The sequence below is a fragment of the Rhinatrema bivittatum genome, chromosome 8 (assembly GCF_901001135.1).
Source record: "Rhinatrema bivittatum chromosome 8, aRhiBiv1.1, whole genome shotgun sequence".
NCBI classification, from domain to species: domain Eukaryota; kingdom Metazoa; phylum Chordata; class Amphibia; order Gymnophiona; family Rhinatrematidae; genus Rhinatrema; species Rhinatrema bivittatum.
Genome location: NC_042622.1, coordinates 161,840,230 through 161,861,915, shown reverse-complemented (window position 1 = coordinate 161,861,915; position 21,686 = coordinate 161,840,230). Strand labels below are relative to the sequence as shown.

General features: G+C 48.7%; 1 protein-coding gene across 1 annotated transcript in view; it reads right to left on the bottom strand.

Annotated features, from left to right (window-relative positions):
- The window catches only part of SERPINF2 (serpin family F member 2), a 31,174-nt gene that overhangs the window by 5,853 nt on the left and 3,635 nt on the right, over positions 1-21,686 (bottom strand). The window contains exons 2-8 of the mRNA XM_029612403.1: positions 21,303-21,366; positions 20,874-20,927; positions 17,142-17,595; positions 12,525-12,668; positions 5,916-6,119; positions 4,909-5,051; positions 280-484 (exon numbers count right to left, since the gene is read on the bottom strand). Coding sequence (XP_029468263.1) covers positions 280-484; positions 4,909-5,051; positions 5,916-6,119; positions 12,525-12,668; positions 17,142-17,595; positions 20,874-20,927; positions 21,303-21,362 — 1,264 coding nt within the window. The 5' untranslated portion in view covers positions 21,363-21,366. The remainder of the gene's footprint in view (positions 1-279; positions 485-4,908; positions 5,052-5,915; positions 6,120-12,524; positions 12,669-17,141; positions 17,596-20,873; positions 20,928-21,302; positions 21,367-21,686) is intronic.

Genomic DNA, 21,686 nt, shown 5'->3' with positions numbered 1-21,686 from the left:
AATGAGGCGTAGCTGTGCCGGTAGCAGATGTGTTTAAGCCACTGCACGAGGACTTGCAGAAGAGTGGGGTGGAGGCAAAGGAAGGGGGATCTCTGGGTAGCTAGATGTGTATGTGAGTAAATCTGGATAATTTGCTGGCCTAATAACAGAAGCAGTGGCTGGACACTCATGCAAAGAACTGCGGCCCGTGCTCTTCAGCCTGGCTGGCACCCCTGCCACAAACACTGGGATACACAGTGCTGGCCCTAGCGCAGGCCCCTGCAGCACTCCTGTGCTTACCCATCCTGGTGAGCACAGCGTTGAGCTCCAGCTGATAATCCAGCACTAACTTGGGCACTTTCACCAGGGTGGATGACGCTTTGGGAAAGCGGAAGAAGAGATCTGTCTGGTTGAGGCTTTGGAGCACACTGAAGAAATCCCACTCAAATTTGTTGGGCACGACGACGACAAAACTGAGGTTTCCTTTGAAGGGGAATCTGGCAACCTGGAAACAAAGCAATAAGGACAAAGGCTGGAGCAGAGCACAGGAGGACAGGGCAGACAGCAAGCATGCCAAATTCAAGCCTTACCACCAGCAGCGCGCTGTTCACGTTGGTATAAAAAGGCAGCGGTGGCTGATATCAGACACTAAGTATACATGCGATCACTCACAGGGAGCATAGAAGCCCCTATAATCAGTGCCCAAAAACCACCACTTCCTAATTATCTATTTATTGAAAAATCAGATTTTAATAAAACAATTTTTAATGTAAACATGTCATATCTTTAATTTTTTTTTTTTTTAATATTTTATGTGAATTTTTCTCTGAATTTAAAACCAATATCTACTCAAAATGTCTATTCAGTCTGCTCAGACCAGAACCAAACCACTGAAGTAAGATTTCCGAGTCCCTGGAGATAAGCGAAAGTGCAGTTCTTATGCACAAATCCTGAGCGCCAGTCATTCCCAAAGCGCTAATGAACTGGGCTCAGAAACTGAGCATTGGCTTAACTCAAAAGTCTTCCTGCCAAAACACAACAGTGTTTGTACATGATTTCAGTGCATTCCAGCAGAGCACAAAGCTTAAATGTAAACTGAATCCTCTCAGAATCCAATTACAAAAAATTGCTCTTATAGAAACACCAAGGAAAAGCGCTGAAAAAATAAGTCCATATAATTTCAAAGCGTGCACCACTGTGACTGATCCCACAGAGAGAAGCTCAGACACCCCCAATGTGTGTCCCAGTGACTGACCCCAGGGAGACATCCAGTGCATGTGCACGACTGTGACTGACACCACAGAGCGATGCCATGTGTGTGTCTCTGTCTCTGTGACTGATCCCACAGAGAGATGCTCTGTCACCATTGCTTATGTCCCAGTGACAGACCCCAGGGAGACATCCAGTGCATGTGCACAACTGTAACTGACCCCACAGAGAGATGCCATGTGTGTGTCTGTCTCTGTGACTGTCCCCGCTGTGTGTCCCAGTGACAGAACCCAGAAAGACATCCAGTGTATATCCACCACTGTAACTGACAGCATAGAGAGATGCCATGTGTGTGTCTCTCTGTCTCTGTGACTGACACCACAGAGAGATACCTTGTGTGTCTCTCTGTCTCTGTGACTGACACCATAGAGAGATGCCTTGTGTGTTTCTCTGCCTCTGTGATTGACAATACAGAGAGATGCCTTGTGTGTCTCTCTGTCTCTGTGACTGACCCCACAGAGAGATGCCGTGTGTTTGTCTCTACCATTTTGACTGACCCCACAGAGAGATGCCGTGTGTTTGTCTGTGCCACTGTGACTGACCCCACAGAGAGATGCCTTGTGTTTGTCTCTGCCACTGTGACTGACCCCACAGAGAGATGCTGTGTGTTTGTCTCTGCCACTGTGACTGACCCCACAGGGAGATGCACTGTGTTTGTCTCTGCCACTGTGACTGACCTCACAGAGAGATGCCGTGTGTTTGTCTCTTCCACTGTGACTGACCCTACAGAGAGATGCCGTGTGTTTGTCTCTTCCACTGTGACTGACCCCACAGAGAGATGCCGTGTGTTTGTCTCTGTCACTGTGACTGACCCCACAAAGAGATGCCGTGTGTTTGTCTCTGCCAGAGTGACTGACCCCACAGAGAGATGCACTGTGTTTGTCTCTGCCACTGTGACTGACCTCACAGAGAGATGCCGTGTGTTTGTCTCTTCCACTGTGACTGACCTCACAGAGAGATGCCATGTGTTTGTCTCTGCCACTGTGACTGACCTCAGAGAGATGCCGTGTGTTTGTCTCTTCCACTGTGACTGACCACACAGAGAGATGTCGTGTGTTTGTCTCTGTAACTGTGACTGACCTCACAGAGAGATGCCGTGTGTTTCTCTCTGTAACTGTGACCGACCCCACAGAGAGATGCCGTGTGTTTGTCTCTGTCACTGTGACCGACCCCACAGAGAGATGCCGTGTGTTTGTCTCTGTCACTGTGACCGACCCCACAGAGAGATGCCGTGTGTTTGTCTCTGTCACTGTGACCGACCCCACAGAGAGATGCCGTGTGTTTGTCTCTTCCACTGTGACTGACCACACAGAGAGATGCCGTGTGTTTGTCTCTTCCACTGTGACTGACCCCACAGAGAGATGCCGTGTGTTTCTCTCTTCCACTGTGACTGACCCCACAGAGAGATGCCGTGTGTTTGTCTCTACCACTTTGACTGACCCCACAGAGACATGCCGTGTGTTTGTCTCTGCCACTGTGACTGACCTCACAGAGAGATGCCGTGTGTTTGTCTCTGCCACTGTGACTGACCCCACATAGAGATGCCGTGTGTTTCTCTCTGTAACTGTGACTGACCCCACAGAGAGATGCCGTGTGTTTGTCTCTTCTACTGTGACTGACCCCACAGAGAGATGCCATGTGTTTGTCTCTGCCACTGTGACTGACCTCACAGAGAGATGCCATGTGTTTGTCTCTGCCACTGTGACTGACCCCACAGAGAGATGCCGTGTGTTTGTCTCTTCCACTGTGACTGACCCCACAGAGAGATGCCGTGTGTTTGTCTCTTCCACTGTGACTGACCCTACAGAGAGATGCCGTGTGTTTGTCTCTTCCACTGTGACTGACCCCACAGAGAGATGCCGTGTGTTTGTCTCTGCCACTGTGACTGACCTCACAGAGAGATGCCGTGTGTTTGTCTCTGCCACTGTGACTGACCCCACAGAGAGATGCCGTGTGTTTGTCTCTGCCACTGTGACTGACCTCACAGAGAGATGCCTCTTGTTTGTCACTGTCACTGTGACTGCCCCCACAGAGAGATGCCTTGTGTTTGTCTCTTCCACAATGACTGACCCCACAGAGAGATGCTGTTTCTTTGTCTCTGCCACTGTGACTAACCCCACAAAGAGATGCTGTGTGTTTGTCTCTTTCACTGTGACTGACCTCACAGAGAGATGTCGTGTGTTTGTCTCTGTAACTGTGATTGACCTCACAGAGAGATGCTGTGTGTTTCTCTCTGTAACTATGACTGACCCCACAGAGAGATGCCGTGTGTTTGTCTCTGTCACTGTGACTGACCCCACAGAGAGATGCCGTGTGCTTGTCTCTGTCACTGTGACCGACCCCACAGAGAGATGCTGTGTGTTTGTCTCTTCCACTGTGACTGACCACACAGAGAGATGCCGTGTGTTTGTCTCTTCCACTGTGACTGACCCCACAGAGAGATGCCGTGTGTTTGTCTCTGCCACTGTGACTGACCCCACAGAGACATGCCGTGTGTTTGTTTCTTCCACTGTGACTGACCTCACAGAGAGATGCCGTGTGTTTGTCTCTGCCACTGTGACTGACCCCACAGAGAGATGCCGTGTGTTTGTCTCTGCCACTGTGACTGACCCCACAGAGAGATGCCGTGTGTTTGTCTCTTCCACTGTGACTGACCCCACAGAGAGATGCCATGTGTTTGTCTCTGCCACTGTGACTGACCCCACAGAGAGATGCTGTGTGTTTGTCTCTGCCACTGTGACTGACCTCACAGAGAGATGCCTCTTGTTTGTCACTGTCACTGTGACTGCCCCCACAGAGAGATGCCTTGTGTTTGTCTCTTCTACAATGACTGACCCCACAGAGAGATGCCGTTTCTTTGTCTCTGCCACTGTGACTAACCCCACAAAGAGATGCTGTGTGTTTGTCTCTTTCACTGTGACTGACCTCACAGAGAGATGTCGTGTGTTTGTCTCTGTAACTATGACTGACCCCACAGAGAGATGCCGTGTGTTTGTCTCTGCCACTGTGATTGACCTCACAGAGAGATGCTGTGTGTTTCTCTCTGTAACTATGACTGACCCCACAGAGAGATGCCGTGTGTTTGTCTCTGCCACTGTGACTGACCTCACAGAGAGATGCCTTGTGTTTGTCTCTTTCACTGTGACTGACCTCACAGAGAGATGTCGTGTGTTTGTCTCTGTAACTGTGATTGACCCCACAGAGATAGATGCTCTGTGTGCAATCTCTCCTGGTCTTGTATGATTCACAGTTAGAAGGGCAGGATAGTTTTTCTTGCTTTACACAAGTATTCACTAATTGGACAGTGACACACTTCCCAAACAAAAAGAAATCTCCTGACTGTTCTAGCCTTCCAGATAAGGAGAGTTATAGAAATAGTGGCTGAACAGCCCCATATCCTAAGTAAAAAAAAAGACAGAATCAGGATAGGACCATCAGGTTTGCATCATCATCGGGGCCCTGACCAATGCAACCCAGGTGGGCTCTGGCCTTCACCCCTGGCAGTATGGAGAAGAGCGCAGGTCCTCACTAATTCTGACGCAGGGGAAAGAGGTCAGAGAGAGCCCAACCGGATGGAAGCCAACCTGCCCTAAGCTGGGGATGTTAAATGTTGAACTGTAAGGCTGGAGCTGGGCAGAGGAACGCTTGCCCTTCCCTTACCTGAGCTTCCAGATTAGGCAGGGTGAACCAGCTGAGGGGGTACTTAGGAGCTTTCATCATCTCTACTGTAACCACCTCCTGCTCACTCACGTGGAACTTGTCCTGTGTGGTGAAACTGGGATCAAACTTATTCCTCCAAAGTCCTTTCCATGTTAAAAAAAAAAAAGAAAAAAGTCCATGGTTCAGAGAGACAGTGCAGCAATAACACTCAGCTCTTATCTTACCCCCTCCCCCTCCACATCCTACCTCCCCACACCATTCCCTCCTGGCAGTCAATCCATATCCCCCCTCCCCCCATCACTCCATATCCTGCCTCTCCATATCCTTCCCTTCAGAGCTGTAAATCTGCTTCCCACTCTCCCCCATTACTGCACCTCCTCCCTCCCCCCCCGCCCTCCCCAGGGCTGCAAATCTGCTTCCCACTCTCCCCTATTACTGCACCTCCTCCCTTCCTAAACCCTTCCCTCCAGGGCTGTAAATCTGCTTCCCACTCTCCCCTATTACTGCACATCCTCCCTTCCTAAACCCTTCCCTCCAGGGCTGTAAATCTGCTTCCCACTCTCCCCTATTACTGCACCTCCTCCCTTCCTAAACCCTTCCCTCCAGGGCTGTAAATCTACATTCCCCCCCCCCCCCCCTTCATTGCCCCACATTCTCCCTTCCCCATCTCTTCCCCTCCAAGGATGTCAATCCGCATTCCCCCCACCATCACTCCTTATCCTTCCTTTCCTTACCCTTCCCCCCTCAGGGCTGTCAATCTGCATTCCCCCTCCCCCAGGCCATCACTCCCCATCCTTCCACCTTCAGGGCTATCAATTTTCATCTTACCCCCCTCCCCCCCCCCCCCCCCAAGGCTGTCGATCCACATCCTCTCTCTCCCCCAGGGTAGTCACTGTGCCCAGGCACAAGCCCTTCCCCTGCACTCACCTACAGGAGGTCACTGGTTACCTGCAGCTTTCATGCACAGCGCTGCAAGGCAGAAAGTGAGACGTCCAGAGGCCACGTACCTTTAAAGTGCACAGCGGTGAGCAGCAGCAGCACTAGGTCCTCTGGAAGATGTGAGAGGAATTTGGGAATTTTGCCGCCTGTCACCTCCTTGACCCACTTATTTATGGCGATAAGGTCCTCCTCGCCCTTCCCCGCCAGGTTCACAGGTTTGGCTCCATAAAAACTCTCCAAGCTCTTCAGGAAGCTTTCCTTCACCTGGAATCCTGCAGATGAGAACCGCCGGATTAGCCCCCTGGCTCCTTACCTTACCAAGCCCCCCTTCTCAGACATTTCCTGCGCTATTGGGCACCTCGGCACTGAGCTTTCCCCAGCCTCTAGTCTGCACTTCACTATCCCTTTTCCTCCTTTTTCTGGTATTTAACTGATTTTGAGTGAGAAAAAGCAGGCACTGAAGTGCAGGATAAATCTGGCACTGGAATTAATGCATGTAAATGCAAATTATAGGGTAACGAGCTTATTAGCTATTACCCTGCAAGGCAGAGAAGTGCCCTAAAAGAGAGGTTGCTTTGTCAGCACATCTGAACCATAGGAAATGTAACTCCCGGGTTACTGTGCCACCTGCATTTGCCTCTGACAAGAACATAAGAACATAAGAAAATGCCATACTGGGTCAGACCAAGGGTCCATCAAGCCCAGCATCCTGTTTCCAACAGTGGCCAATCCAGGCCATAAGAACCTGGCAAGTACCCAAAAACTAAGCCTATTCCATGTTACCATTGCTAATGGCAGTGGCTATTCTCTAAGTGAACTTAATAGCAGGTAATGGACTTCTCCTCCAAGAACTTATCCAATCCTTTTTTAAACACAGCTATACTAACTGCACGAACCACATTCTCTGGCAACAAATTCCAGAGTTTAATTGTGCGTTGAGTAAAAAAGAACTTTCTCCGATTAGTTTTAAATGTGCCCCATGCTAACTTCATGGAGTGCCCCCTAGTCTTTCTACTATCCGAAAGAGTAAATAACCGATTCACATCTACCCGTTCTAGACCTCTCATGATTTTAAACACCTCTATCATATCCCCCCTCAGTCGTCTCTTCTCCAAGCTGAAAAGTCCTAACCTCTTTAGTCTTTCCTCATAGGGGAGTTGTTCCATTCCCCTTATCATTTTGGTAGCCCTTCTCTGTACCTTCTCCATCGCAATTATATCTTTTTTGAGATGCGGCGACCAGAATTGTACACAGTATTCAAGGTGCGGTCTCACCATGGAGCGATACAGAGGCATTATGACATTTTCCGTTTTATTCATCATTCCTTTTCTAATAATTCCCAACATTCTGTTTGCTTTTTTGACTGCCGCAGCACACTGAACCGACGATTTCAATGTGTTATCCACTATGACACCTAGATCTCTTTCTTGGGTTATAGCACCTAATATGGAACCCAACATCGTGTAATTATAGCATGGGTTATTTTTCCCTATATGCATCACCTTGCACTGGTCCCGTCCAGTAAAAAACACTACTGACAAACTAAGGAGGACATTTTCCACTAAACTAACTCTGTATACCGATTCGTGGGTCTTTTCTGATCTGCTGGAATGGAGCAGGGAATTTATTTCCTGTTGAAGTCTGTTTGACTTTATGTGAGACGTGTGTATGGTGTTGCAGTAATGTTTTTTTCGGTAGTTTCTAGAAATGTAAGTAATAATCTCCAAACCCCATTGATCCAAAGTTATTGACTCCCATGCTTCTGGAAACTGCTTGATTCTTCCTCCTGTGGGAGTCCAATTGGAAGGAAGAGGGTCCGGTTGATAGTCAAAAAACTGGACTGTGACTGCTGAGGCGGCTGTTGGTTCTGTCCATTATTTCCTCTTACTGTAGATCGAGCTCTGTGGTTCCTTTGTGCATGGCTATCACTGCTTGCGATAATTGCTGTAGCTATGAAACCATCCTCAATAGGAAGATTTATAGTAATGACATTTGTATTGGTAAAACTGTCCTTTTCTAGTTTGTTGTTGATCCGTATTGGAGGAGAGAGTTTGCAAGACCAGATTTTGTTTCTTGAGGCATTCCATGTGTAGGCGGATAAGCGGAACTACATAGATGGACGCTGCCATGTGTCTCAAGATGGTCAAGATTTGTTGAGCAGAGGTGCTGGTGGCTCTCCAGAGGTGAGGTGCCAAGGTCTGAAGGGTGAGGGACCTGGACTCTGGAAGGAACGCTTTGCCAGTTCCATGTTGATGCAGGCCCCAATGAACTGCAGAGTCCGGGAGGGCTGCAGGTTGGATTTTTCATAATTGGTGAGCAACCCCAGGCTGCCAGGCAGTGGATGGTCGCCAGAAGGTGGCTGCATAGGGTGGGAGGATTGGGGGCTACCAGTAACCAGTTGTTGAAGTAAGGAAACCGCTGGATCCTCCTTTTCCAGAGGTGGGCCACAGCTACCACAAGACACTTTGTGAAGACCCTCGGGGCTGATGAGAGGCCAAAGGGAAGCACTCTGTATTGGAAGAAGTGTCCATTGACCATGAAACATAGATATCGCCAGGACGCAGGGTGCATAGGGATATGGGAGTAAACATCCTTGAGGTCGAGTGAACACATCCAATCATTGGGACGGAAGAAGGGCAGGATGGATTTGAGGGAAGTCATCTTGACTTTCTCCCGGGTTCGGAATTTGTTGAGGGAGCGGAGGTCCAGGATGGGACACAGGCCTCCCGATTTCTTGGGAATGAGGAAGTATTGGAAGTAGAATCCCCAATGATACTGGGAGGCAGGGACTCTGCGGATGGACCGCTGAGAAGCAGCTTGGTGACCTTGTCCTTCAAGGCTTGGCTGGTTAATAAGTCGACCTACTTTAGACATATCGTGTGAGGGAGAGATGGTTCAGACTTGAAGTTTAGGGAGTAACCTTCCTTGATTATTTTGAGTACCCAACGGTCGGAGATGATTGCTTCCAACGAAGTGAGAAAATGAGAAAGTTTCCCTCCCACTGGCAGCGGTAGAGGTGGCCCCACATTCTCTAAAAATCCTGACTGGGTTTGGTTGCATTGCTGTCTTGGGGAGGACATGGCTGCCATGGGGGATGCTGGCATGAGCAGTTCAGCGGCTGTTGAGATGGTTGTGTCTGTGTTGGTGGGTAAGGCTGTGAGTGGAAGGGAGGGTAAGGCCTGTAAGACTGCCTCTGAAAGTAAGGCTTCTTGTACTCAGAGTAGTAGCGCCTGGTGGATGCAGGGTCCGAGGGCGTTGTCAGCGACATCACGGCCACCTTTTGCTCAAGTTGTGCCACTGTTTTGTGCAACTTGTCCCCAAAAGGGTTGTCAGGAAGTCATGGGAGGTCCGCCAACTTCTCGTGCACATCTTCTCTGATTACACTGATGTGGAGCCACGCTAGATGGCAGGCCGCAATGGCATTGGTTCAGGCGGATGTGTCAAAGGCCTCGTAGATGGTATGTAGCAAGTGTCGGAGGCCTTCCTCCAGGTCATGGAACTTGTCGGGCAGGCGGTTGTATGGTGAAGCTTCCTGCAGCAAAGGCTTTAGCGAATGCAGGCACTCGTATAAATACTGAGTGATATAGAATTGATGTTGTTGGTTTTTCACATTGAGCATGCTGGACTGAAAGGCCTGCTTGCCAAAATCGTTCAGGTATTTACAATCCTTCCCCGGAGGGGTGTTGGAGTATAGATGTGACTTTTTTGCTCTTTGCATAGTGGATTCAACGATGACTGAGGCATGAGGGAGCTGTACGACGTTATAGAAGGGCAATTGCCTCATGCGGAATTTGAGGTCGGTCTTGTGGGATGTGGATGGCCCAGCAAAGGGAGACTCCTTCGCCCTGGTCATCACTTCATCCAAGACAGTATGCGAGGGCACAGCTGTGGGCTTAGATGATGCCTCGAAAATCTTTAGTATGCCAGGGACCTCTGCCCAAGGGTCCGGTATCTTCCTGGTTTTGACATTCAATCTGTTTCCCACCTTCTCCATGAATTTCGAATAAGAAAGATCCTCCCCGGGGGGAGGGGCACGCAGGTGCACACAGACAAAACTCTATATGCTAAGAGAAGCTCCGTCACCTGGCTGCCCGGATGACGTCCCAGACAGCATTCCTGCTTATCTATGTGAAAAAGCATGGGATAAGCACAGAGGATCCTTAGCTGTGTAAGAGTGAGGGGTAAAGCCTGGGATAAGAACAGAGGATCCTTAGCTGTGTAAGAGTGAGGGGTAAAGCCTGGGATAAGAACAGAGGATCCTTAGCTGTGGGGGAGTGAGGGGTAAAGCCTGGGATAAGCACAGAGGATCCTTAGCTGTGTAAGAGTGAGGGGTAAAGCCTGGGATAAGAACAGAGGATCCTTAGCTGTGTAAGAGTGAGGGGTAAAGCCTGGGATAAGCACAGAGGATCCTTAGCTGTGTAAGAGTGAGGGGTAAAGCCTGGGATAAGAACAGAGGATCCTTAGCTGTGGGGGAGTGAGGGTAAAGCCTAGGATAAGCACAGAGGATCTTTAGCTGTGGGGGAGTGAGGGGTAAAGCCTGGGATAAGCACAGAGGATCCTTAGCTGAAGGGAGTGAGGGGTAAAGCCTAGGATAAGCACAGAGGATCCTTAGCTGTTGGGGAGTGAAGGGTAAGGCCTGGGATAAGCACAGAGGATCCTTAGCTGTTGGAGAGTGAAGGGTAAGGCCTGGGATAAGCACAGAGGATCCTTAGCTGTTGGAGAGTGAAGGGTAAGGCCTGGGATAAGCACAGAGGATCCTTAGCTGTTGGGGAGTGAAGGGTAAGGCCTGGGATAAGCACAGAGGATCCTTAGCTGTTGGGGAGTGAAGGGTAAGGCCTGGGATAAACACAGAGGATCCTTAGCTGTTGGAGAGTGAAGGGTAAGGCCTGGGATAAGCACAGAGGATCCTTACTTGTGGGAGAGTGAGGGGTAAAGACTGGGATAAGCCGGACCCTGAAGCCCCCTGCATATCAGAGTCCTCCTGCGGAACCTTCACTCCAAGTTCCTCAAGAACTTGAGGAATCAACAGACCTAACTCCTCTTTCTGAAACAGATGGACCACCTTAGGGTCATCACCATCGGAAACTGGGATCTCCTCCGGATCATCCTCCGGAGTTGTGCCGACCGCATCCAGATTGACTGCTGTATCATGTGAGGGAGGAACCTCCGGACTCCCAGGAGCCTCCTCTGAGTCATCTGACTCATCACCAGCTGGACCAGAGCCCAACAACCGCTGAACGAGAGAAGGCTGATTTTTCCGAGGAAATCCTGGTCTGGAACCCACATCCAGACCCTCAGAAATTCAGGTCCGAGTCCCCAGCTCTGCAGCATTTGCCTCCTGCTGAGCCAAATAGGCCTCATGCAAAAGACAAACAAAATCTGCAGAAAAGGGCCTGGCAGCACCAGCCACTGGATGAGAGGACCCACCAGCAGCAGAATGGGCCCATCAACTCCATTTACTTCCCCCCCCCCCCCCCCACTCCTCTTTGGGATCTGAACAAATTGGGAAAAACCTTGGGGGGAAACCCCCCCTACCCTCCATCGGCACAGCCCGGGCGACATGAGTACTTAAAATGGCTGCCGTTCCCGTGCTAATGGAGAAAGGATTCTCAACACGTGCAGAACCCCGGCGTGCAGGGGGGAACGGCTGTGAGGGACAACCTTCTCTTTTGCGCCGGCACCAGGCCCTCAGACAGCCCTTCCCTCACCCCCCCCCCCCCCCCCACACACACACACACACACACAAAAAAAATCTGAGCAGAGGCCGAAACAATTCAGGCGTGCATTGAGCTGTGCTGCAGGCGCGGCAAACGGAGCCACACACCCTAATATCCCCGGCGGGAAAAGTACCTTACAATGCGCCTCAGCCCACTGACTCAGCAACATGGCTAAACCACCAAAAATTCCCCGGCCGCTCAGACAGTAAAGGCAGATAGCCGTCCTTTCACTTACTCAGATTTCCTGATCGAGGCCCCCCCCCCCCCCCCCCTTTTTTTTTTTTTTTTTTAAACAAACTTTACGAGACCTACCTCCTAGGATGAAACACAGAGCTGGCACAAGCAAGAAATCAGCCATATTTAAAAAGGACAAACCAAAAGAAAAAAATGCTACCCTGAGCCTGCAGCTGCCTCAGCAGCCTCGTGAAGGGGAGGGATCTGGACCACCAGATTTACACCCCTCGGAACCAAGGATCGAGCGTACAAAAGGGTCACCAACCCCCAGCTCGTCCACCTTGACCAGACAGGGAAGGATCCACTAGAACTCAAAAAACCTCTGGGAGGAAGGCTTGTAAGACCAAACTAGTCTCCTGACTGCAGAACTGCAGGTTTTTCATGATCTACCATCTGCTGGAGTCAGAGAAATACTGAGGAACTGCAGGTGGCACTCAGGATTATAAAGCAGTGTCAGTAAAACTTCCTCTGACTCCATCTGCTAGCAGGGATGCAAAACCTTGAAGTCACTCCTGCAACACCTTCTGCTATTCTAGTACTGAGACTCATGTACACTGCTCTGCCGATGCCCTGCAGCACCCCTGCCATTCCAGTATTGAGTTCTGACACACAGCTCTGCCAATGCACCTCACTCCTGCCCTGTGACTCACACACCCAGCTCTAATACTCCTCAGTCCTGTCCTGCAGCACCTCCTGCTCTTCCTGCATAAGTCCTAGAGAGGGCACCTTTCTTGGTGTAGATCCGGGCGGCGATGCTCAGGATGGTTTTTGTGAGCTGTTTCCGAACACTTTTTAGTGTACTGTGCAGGCACTTCACAGAGCCCATGTGCAGAGTCTCCAATAGCTTCCTCTCCGTCTGGTTCCCAGCTCCTAAAAACCAAAATAATCCAAAAAAGTAAATCAGAGAGACAAGTGGGGAGAGCAAGTACACAATGAGATTAAAGGATGTGCATCTGTAAACCCTAGAAGAGATGAGAGAGAGGGGGGCAAATGTTGGAAACATTCACATTTCTTAAAGGGATAAATATTGCATGAGGCAAACATTTTTCAGTGCAACGCTAGCCATGGAGAAAGAGGACTCTATAGGAGACTGGTAGGGGACAGAAGGGGGATGCACGGAACAGCCTTCAAGGCAACAGCGCTGAGCAAATTCAAGAAAGCTGAGGAAAGAACAGGAGGCTATTAGCTGCAGAGAGGTAAAGATCACCTGGGATCCATGGCAATGGACCAGTGCATATGCTATGTGTCTAAATGGCTCCGCGTCTAGAAACTATCTTCATGAGTTGCTGTAAAGACTTCAAGGGAAACTCTTACACTTAAGAGAGGAGGGTGGCCTGTATGCTGCCATGCCAAAAGCCCACGTCCATGTGCAGCCCAGTCCATGGTAGGGTAGAGGTGAGAAGCTCCTACTGGCCAGATTTAAGGCCCCTGAATAGAGAATTTCGGAAGGCCCCAGCTGAAGACTGTCCCTGAGAGGGAAATTATGAATGAAGACAAATGGCAGCCCAGGCCCAGGAGAAATCAGGTCTGATTGAGCTGGCACAGCAAGAAACTGCTGGGCCATAATTACAAATTACATAGTTCCAGCAGACTTTAGATGCTGTGGGATGTTTGAAAATGGCTCTCAAACACATTAGCACAGCGCCTTCTTGGATAGATAAGAACATAAGAATTGCCAAATTGAGTTAGACTGAGGGTCCATCAAGCCCAGCACCCTGTTTCCAACAGCAGCCAATGCAGGTCACAAGTACCTGGCAAGATCCTAAATAGATCCCATGCTGCTATCACGAAGTGATAAGCAGTAGCTATTCCCTATTGGCCCGATTTTAAAAGGGCCACGCATGTAAATTTCGGGGGTTATGTGCATGGCCGGGCCTTGCACACGCCGCACGCATTTTACAATGGGCCCAGCCACACGTGTAACCCCCGCTATGCGACAAAGAGCCGGGCCTGCTGAAAGGGGAGGCCTGGGGGTGTGGTCTGGGCGGGGAGAGGCAGGGCAGGGGGCAGGCCAGGACAGCACCATTAGCCGCTGTCCCGGAGAAGCATGCGCTGGCAGCTGGCTGGTGAGAGGAAGATACTTCTGCTCTGGAGGAGCAGTAAGTATTAAAATAAAAATTAGGGGCTAGGTAGGGTTAGGTTAGGGGTCCTTAATTGGAGTGGACTGGGAGGGATTGCGCCACCACATGTAGGTTATAAAATCCACCCCCCCCCCCCCCGCACCCTAGTAAGTCGCAGGCCGCCCGCACATGCACGCAGCCATCAGATTTTATAACATGCGTGTCCATGTGCACGAGCCGGGAATCACGCACACGAGCGGGTCTTAAAATTGACTCCTTAGTCTACTTGATTAATAAAAGTTTATGGACAACTCCTCCAGGAACTTGTCCAAACCTTTTTTAAGCCCAGCTACACTAACTGCCTTAACCACATCCTCTGGCAATGATTTCCATAGTTTAATTGTGCATTAAGTGAAAAAGAATTTTCTACGATTTGTTTAAATTTTCTACTTAATAACTTCATGGAGTATCCCCTAGTTTTTGTATTATCTGAAAGAGTAAATAACAGTCACATTTACTTGTTCCACCCCACTCATTGTTTTATAGACCTCTATCATATCCCCCCTCAGCCGTCTCTTCTCCAAGCTGATCAGCCCTAACCTCTTTAGTCTTTCCTCGTAGGGGAGCTGTTCCACCCCTTTATCAGACTTTTTACAACATCTGTCCATCCAAACTGAGCATGCTAGTTTTCTTTTTGTTCATTGTTTTTGGTTATGCTCATGGTTATAAAGTGTTATAACTGGTTTAAGTATTTCAATTTAAGTATTATTCAATACATTTTAAACTGCAACTCACTTTAAGTGAGAAATAAATCCTATTGCTCGGGTCTGCCTCTCACTGGGCACTCACACACCCTTTGGGCTTTTTAGCACAGAGGCTGCCAAATTCTTTCCTCCTGCTCTCTGACCTCTCTGTATTGTTTCTATTGTTATGGTATCAGAGCAGGAATTTTGTTTGTGCAGAAACGCTCAAGGCCATGTTCTCTTCATCACATTACATCACATAAACCAGACCGAGGAAGAGAGGAACGATGAAAAAGATGTTCAGCTACCACTCAGGTCTAAATAATTCAGGAAGGGGAGCAGTGTTTGGAGGGAAGCGCATTACAGAAGCAGCAGCACTTTTTAATGCCAATACTTCTCTCTTCCCTGCCACTTTCACCGAATGACCCCTCGTTCCCGCCCATTTCCTTTAAGATTCTTACCTCCCCCCTTTAAGGTGCTTCTCCACCCTCAGGCACTGGAAATGGCAGAGCAGCCATGCTAGGACCCAGTGGGCCATGCACTCCCATTCCACCTGGCTCTTCCCTTACTATTTGAGCCGGTGGGGGGCAGGGAGAAGAGCATGCACTGACCTGTCTGTGTTGCTGCCTTTGCTCTGGTTTCTGCGGGAGGGAGACAAAGCAAGGTTCTCTGTAGTCAGTGGTGGGACGGGTCCCACCCAACTGCAGCCGCTCTTCCTTTCTTTGGCTGAAGTGGGGCAAAGAGAGTGGTGGCATGATGCCGGCATAATGTCCGGCCAAGCCCTGGCCTCTTGACTAGCATAGACCAAAGCTAAATGAATGTTCTGGTCCACTCAGAAATTTCCAGGTGTCCATGTGCACTAATTCAACCCTGCTAGAAAAGGGACAGGTTTAGGCTTTACCCGGGAAAGCATTTCTTCATGGAAGCAGTGGTAGATGCATGCTACTGCCTTCCAGTAGAAATGGTAGAGGCAAAAATGGTGTCCGAATTCAAGAATGCATCAGACAAGCAGGGAGGATCCTTAGCAGTTGGGAAGCAAAGGTAAAGTCACAGATCAACTAGAGTCCGCAGTAGAAAAGAAAAAATCGATAAACCAGATGGTCCTTGAGCTTGTTACCTGCCATCACCTGCGTGGATAATACGCTAAGATCTTCTGTGCACTGTGTAGCAGTGGTAAAAAAAAACCCCAAACAATCAGGCTGATACAGTACAGTGCGCTCCGACGGAGCGATATTAAGTCGGAGGTCCCGAAGGGTAAAAAAAGTAAAAAGAAAAAAAGAAAAAAATTTGAAGTTGGCCGGCGGCTGTCGGGTCGAAAACCGGATGCTCAATTTTGCCGACGTCCGGTTTCCGAGCCCGTAGCTGTCAGCAGGCTCGAGAACCGACGCCGGCAAAATTGAGCATCGGCTGTCAAAACCGCTGACAGCCACCGACCGCTCTGGGCCAAAAGGAGGCGCTACGGACGCACTAGTGTCCCTAGCACCTCCTTTTGCCTGTTTCTACCGCCGGACCTAATTTAAATTCTGCATCGCGTGCACAGGCGAGGGGGCATTCGCCCTCTCTCCCGCAGACTTTACTGAATCGGCCTGAATGTTAGGATGGAGAATAAAACGGAGAATACATATTGCTCTATAGTGTAATCACAGCTTGAGTATTGTGTGCAGTTCTGGTCGCCAGATCTCATAAAAGATATAGCAGAGTTAGAAAAAGTGCAGAGAAGAGCGACTAAAATGATAAAGGGGATGGAACGGCTCCCCTATGAGGAAAGTCTAAAGATGTTAGGGCTCTTCAGCCTGGAGAAGAGATCTATAAAATAATGAGGAGTGGAATGGGTAAGCACAAATCAGTTGTTTTAAGGTTTTCAAAATTAAAAAGACTAGGGGACATGCTATGAAGTTACTAAACAGCACAGAGAAAATTCTTTTTCACTCAACTTACAATTAAAATCTGGAATTCACTACCAGAGGATGTGGTTAAAACAGTTAGCATAGCTGGGTTTAAAAAGGTTTGGACAGATTCCTGGAGGAAAAGTCCATAAACTGTTAATAACAAAGTGGACTTGAGGAAAGTCACTGCTTATCCCTGGGTGAAGGCAGTATGGAATCGATCAACTATTTGGGATCCTGATCTGGATTGGTCACTGTCACAGACAGGATGCTGGGTTTGATGGATCCTTGGTCTGACCCAGCATGGCAGTTCTTATGTTTCTATATTTAGATGCTGTTTCCACACTTAGAGCTTCTTAGGGTAAGTGATAATAGTGGTTTAGAAGCAGGTACAGAAGCTTAGTGGTCTCAAGCTAATAAAGAAAGATGCAACACGATTTTGCTGACATGTCAGTATTTCCTACTATGAGCTGAATATTTTGTCTCTGTTCTTGTTAAGTGATTGGAAATGGGCAAGTAGGTATTATACCAATGCATGGAGATAGTGTAAGAAGTGGCCCAGGCTATCAATGCCATTTTATAGATGAACTGAAAATGAAGAGTCTGGTCTCAGTCTGATTTCAGCATGAAAGCTTGAACTCATTTCCAAGTTACCTAGAGCAAGTTGGGCCAGGCTGAGGGCGATGCTGAAAGGTGATAAGATCACATTGGGCTTTTTGGATTCCAGGTCAACTTGTCTGAAGAGGTCAATGCTGAATTTCATCATAGCTTCAGAAAGATTACGCATGGCTTCTGGGGACACAGATTTTGGGCATGCACCTTCTTCATCATCCCCTTCTTCTGAGGTGTTTTCCTGCTCGTGACTTTCTGCTGCAATCCCTGCCGCTACCTGGTCCTCTGGAACAGGGGTGACTTCCACTGGCCATGGTGTGGACATCAGGGGGAAGACAGTTGTTCCTGCATTTGGGTGGATTTCTTCCCAAGTATCAGAGGTGGAGTCCTGTAGTGCAGAGCCTGTTGTTTCTGTGCACAAGGTAGACACAGTAATGGTGCTGGGCTCTAATGAGGATTCATTAGCTAAGGTTACATCAGCCACATCACCTGAATGCTGAGAAGAAACAAAAGAAATTACAGAGGATAATGGACAAATGGAAATGAGCTTTAGAAAAGCATTTCAATTTTCAGACTGAAGGATGCGTTGAGCATGCATAAGCTTTATTCAGAGTACATAACTAGATCTGGCCTACCTTGCTGTTCACCCTCATCCACTAGATCACACTGAATATTAAGGGTAATCACTTCCTCCATAATTTATTTGTCCAGCGACAATAAGGGCATTGTTCTCATTGCCTGAAGAACCCTTCTCCCAGGCAGCTGACAAAGTATGCAGATGTACTGCAACCTTTGGAAGTCATCACAACCTACCACTTGCCTGGGCTGCTCCCAGCCCGTGCCTCTCAAGCAGCTGGCCAGGTCCTGGGGAGGGGTGGGATCTGCAATACTTCTCCCTGCTGCCTCGGAGGACCTTCCAATCTCCAGGGGATGCACAGCCCATAGCATGACCTCAAGCCAGTACATTCCTATGGCTCCACAACATTCACTCTTCCTGATGCTAATCCTCCCCAATCTTATTCCTTGCTGCAAACCACTATGAACGCCAAGTCCACTGTCCTCATTCTCTACATTCTGTCTTCTGCCCTGCCTACTGCTCATCAGCTTCAACGTTTGCTTGCTCTCAGGCAGCCATCTCCACCATCCCTGAGAGCTTCTACCTCTCTTCTCCTATTCTCCTGCTCTTCCTCCAAGGCAATTTTCACCTCATCTGCACATCAAAGCATTACCCCCTCCAGTCTTACCCCTCTCGCTCTCCTCCCTCATGTTCCCCCTACATTTATGACCGCTTTCTCTGACATCCTCTTCATCATCTCGCCTTGACTGGGACTTGGCTTTCCACTGAGGACTCTGCTTCAGTTGCTGCTCTCCGTCATGAAGGATGAAGGTCATCTTTTCTTCCATACACCTCCCACAGTAGGCAATGGTGCTGGACTGCTGCTCTCCCCCCTTTGGAGGTTTCAACCCCTTCTCTCACCTCAATTTCATTCCTATTCTTCCTTTGAGGCCCATTCCATCCACATATTCACCCCACACCCTTTCCGGGAAGCTGTCATTTAATCGACCCCCTGATAAATCCCCCACCTTTTTTGTCACTGACTTTGATTCCTGCTTTTACTTCATTGACCCATCTTCCCCTTCCCTAATCCTTGGGGACTTTACCCTCCATGCTGACTCTTATGCTTCAAAACACCTGGCCTTAACCTCCTGATTTGATTCTGCTCTACTGCCCCTACTCATCAGCATGACCATTGCCCTGACCTAATCCTTTCTTCCAACTGCTGTCTCTTGGACTTCTCCACTTCAATTCTTCCCCTCTCACCATCATCTGATAACTTTCACTAAAGCACCCTCCTCCACAACCTCATCCAGTCATCATCAAAACCTTTGGTAATCTCCAAGCTATCAATACTTGTATCCTCTCCACTACTGTCTCATTTCTCCTCTCCTCTCCTATGTTGTCTGAGTCAGTTGATGAGGCAGTTTCTTCTTACAACACTATACTATCCTCTTCTTACCTGTCCTGTAAGGTGCCCCAAACACCCAGCCTTGGCTCAGCCCCAGAATTTGCTTGCTACATTCCTGTACTTACTCTGAAATCCATCTCTGGCAAAAATCCCATGCTCATGCCAACTTCATACATTCATATTCATGGTGATCTCCTTCCAATCTGCAATGACACTTGCCAAGCAAGAGTACCATGTCCATCTGACAAACTCTCGTCTCCAGCCCCTGCCATCAATTTGCCACATTGAATTCCATCCTGAAATTGCTGTCGCCTCCCATCCCACCCTTCGCTCTCTACCCAGACTATGGTTGACTACTTCTATGATAAGATTCACAAATGTAGGCTTGAGTACTCAACCAGGTCACCCCTACCCTTTCCTTCCCCACTCCATTCCTCTCCCCTTCCTCTGGTCTGCCACCCTCTTATCCTTTCTGAAATCACAGTGTTGGAAACTTCCATCTTCTTTCCTTCTCCAAACTCGCTACTTGTTCCTCTGACCCCAATCCTGCCTAGCTCCTCAGCTCTATTTCCCCTGTAGTTATCCCTTCCATCTGTGATGTCCACTGTTCCTGATGATTTTCCCATTGGTCTCCCTAAGAAAATCAGAACTACAAATCCGTACATGCAGCAGGGCAGACTCAGGACTGGAAGAGCCTACCGTACTCAGTTGGCTCAGGGTGCAGGTAGCAAATTCATGGTTTCCAAGGCTGATTGTGATGCATTTCATGCTTTGCATGGCAGAAGGAAGTTTTGTGTGGGCAGGGGGTTGGGGGGGGGGGGAAGGAGCTGGGGAAATCACTGCTTTATGGGCACAGGTCAGAAAAATGGTGTGATACGGTAACAAGGCAGAATCTGAGAGGAAAGCAAGTGCCGCTCTCCTTTCTGCTTCTGCTTTTCATCAAAGTTTGAGATAATATTTTATAGCATGAAGTGGGATCTCAGGTTGACTGCAAATCTCAGTAATGCTACTGCCTTCTCTTGGGGTTCTGTCTTCACTTGGGATATGAGAACAATCATTCAAATCTTTATGAAAAGATTGATTGCTTAATTTTAATTGAAATACAGATTGGAAGTAACATTGTTAACCAAACTGATTTGGGAAAAATGGATGCAAAGGAACACAGAGAAAAGAAACATATTAGCAATGTCACTCTGGAATGCAGAGCAAAATGGATAATATGAAACCTTAGGAATTCTAGTGGAAATGCACACAACCACGTGTCTGATAATAAATAGAAGAGCTAGCAGGAAATCTGGCGCTCGTGTAGCCAGGCCTGTCTGCTGGGCTGGATGTCTGGACGACGGCCTCACATTATCACATAGCTTTGGGCTCAGACATGGGAAGGGGGGGGAGGGGGTGTTTGCCGGGTGCATGGCTAACCTCGTAGGGTCATTCACCCAAGCTGGGAGAATACAAATAAGAAAGTTAAGAACAACTGCCCTGCATAAGGACAGAGATCTTACAAGTGCTCACACTCTATGGCTGGCAGCTGAGATAAGTCCTGGCAGTGTGGATGGCAATAACTGGAGGAGTGAATGGGCTAGCTGGGCCTTTTTTTCTACCATCAGCTACCAATTTATTACAGAAGGGAAAGGTAACGCGCTGCCCCTTCTGTGCTTCTTAACCCCCCCAGCTTAGTTACCATAGGAAGGGCCTAGAACGAGGGAGGGAAGTTGTAGCTGGCTTCAGTAGTGCCCTCTCCTATCTACTCAAGAGTAATCTGCGACTAATGCACCTCCCCCGCTCAGGATACCGCAAGCTTTACCTCATCGCTCTCTCCACCTGCAGGATCAAGGAAAAGCCGGTCCGTCGCCAGCGCCTGTGCAAAACAGAGGCATCACGTTGTCCAAATGCCAAGGAAAAATATATGAAATAAAAATGTGACCGCAATAGTGCAGTTATACTCTCTCTCGTTCACAGTAAGATCAGCCAGGTCCTGGCTGGAATCGCGATTGCTTGCTGCTGCCTTTTTCCTTCCTACAGCCTGTAACATTCATCAGTGCATTAACCTTTGTGTCCCTTCCTCCCATTTAGGGAATAAGAATATCACAATTCCATGCGCTTTTTCCTGTCCCAGCAATTACTTTATCCCTTTGCAATTATCTCATCAGCTAATACTGACTGCTCTTGCTTAGTAAAACGGAGCATAAATTGGTTCACAGGGAAATAAAAGCACTGGATCTTTCTGAAGTACCTTTAGGGAAGGCTGCAGACCGGACAATAGCAGGGCCAGCAAGGCAGAGAGCAGCTTCATAATTCTGAAATAGAAAGATAAGGTGGAGATTAATCAGCAAAACATGAAATGATGTGCTCAGCAGAGTGTGAGTGTGTGAGTGTGAGAGAGAGTGTGAGTGTGAGTGTGTGTGTGAGAGTGTGTGTGTGTGTGTGTGTGTGTGTCTCTCTCTCTCTCTCCCTCTGGAGTATTTGTGGATCTGGTTTGGTTTCTTTATCTGGTCAGACTGTGATAAGAGAGCTCATCTCACCTGAGATCGCTTCTTGCTGGCCCCATAAGGCAATATTTGGTCAGGCTGAAAAAAATAACACCTTTCCCTACTACAGGGCAATATAGTGCAGCAGC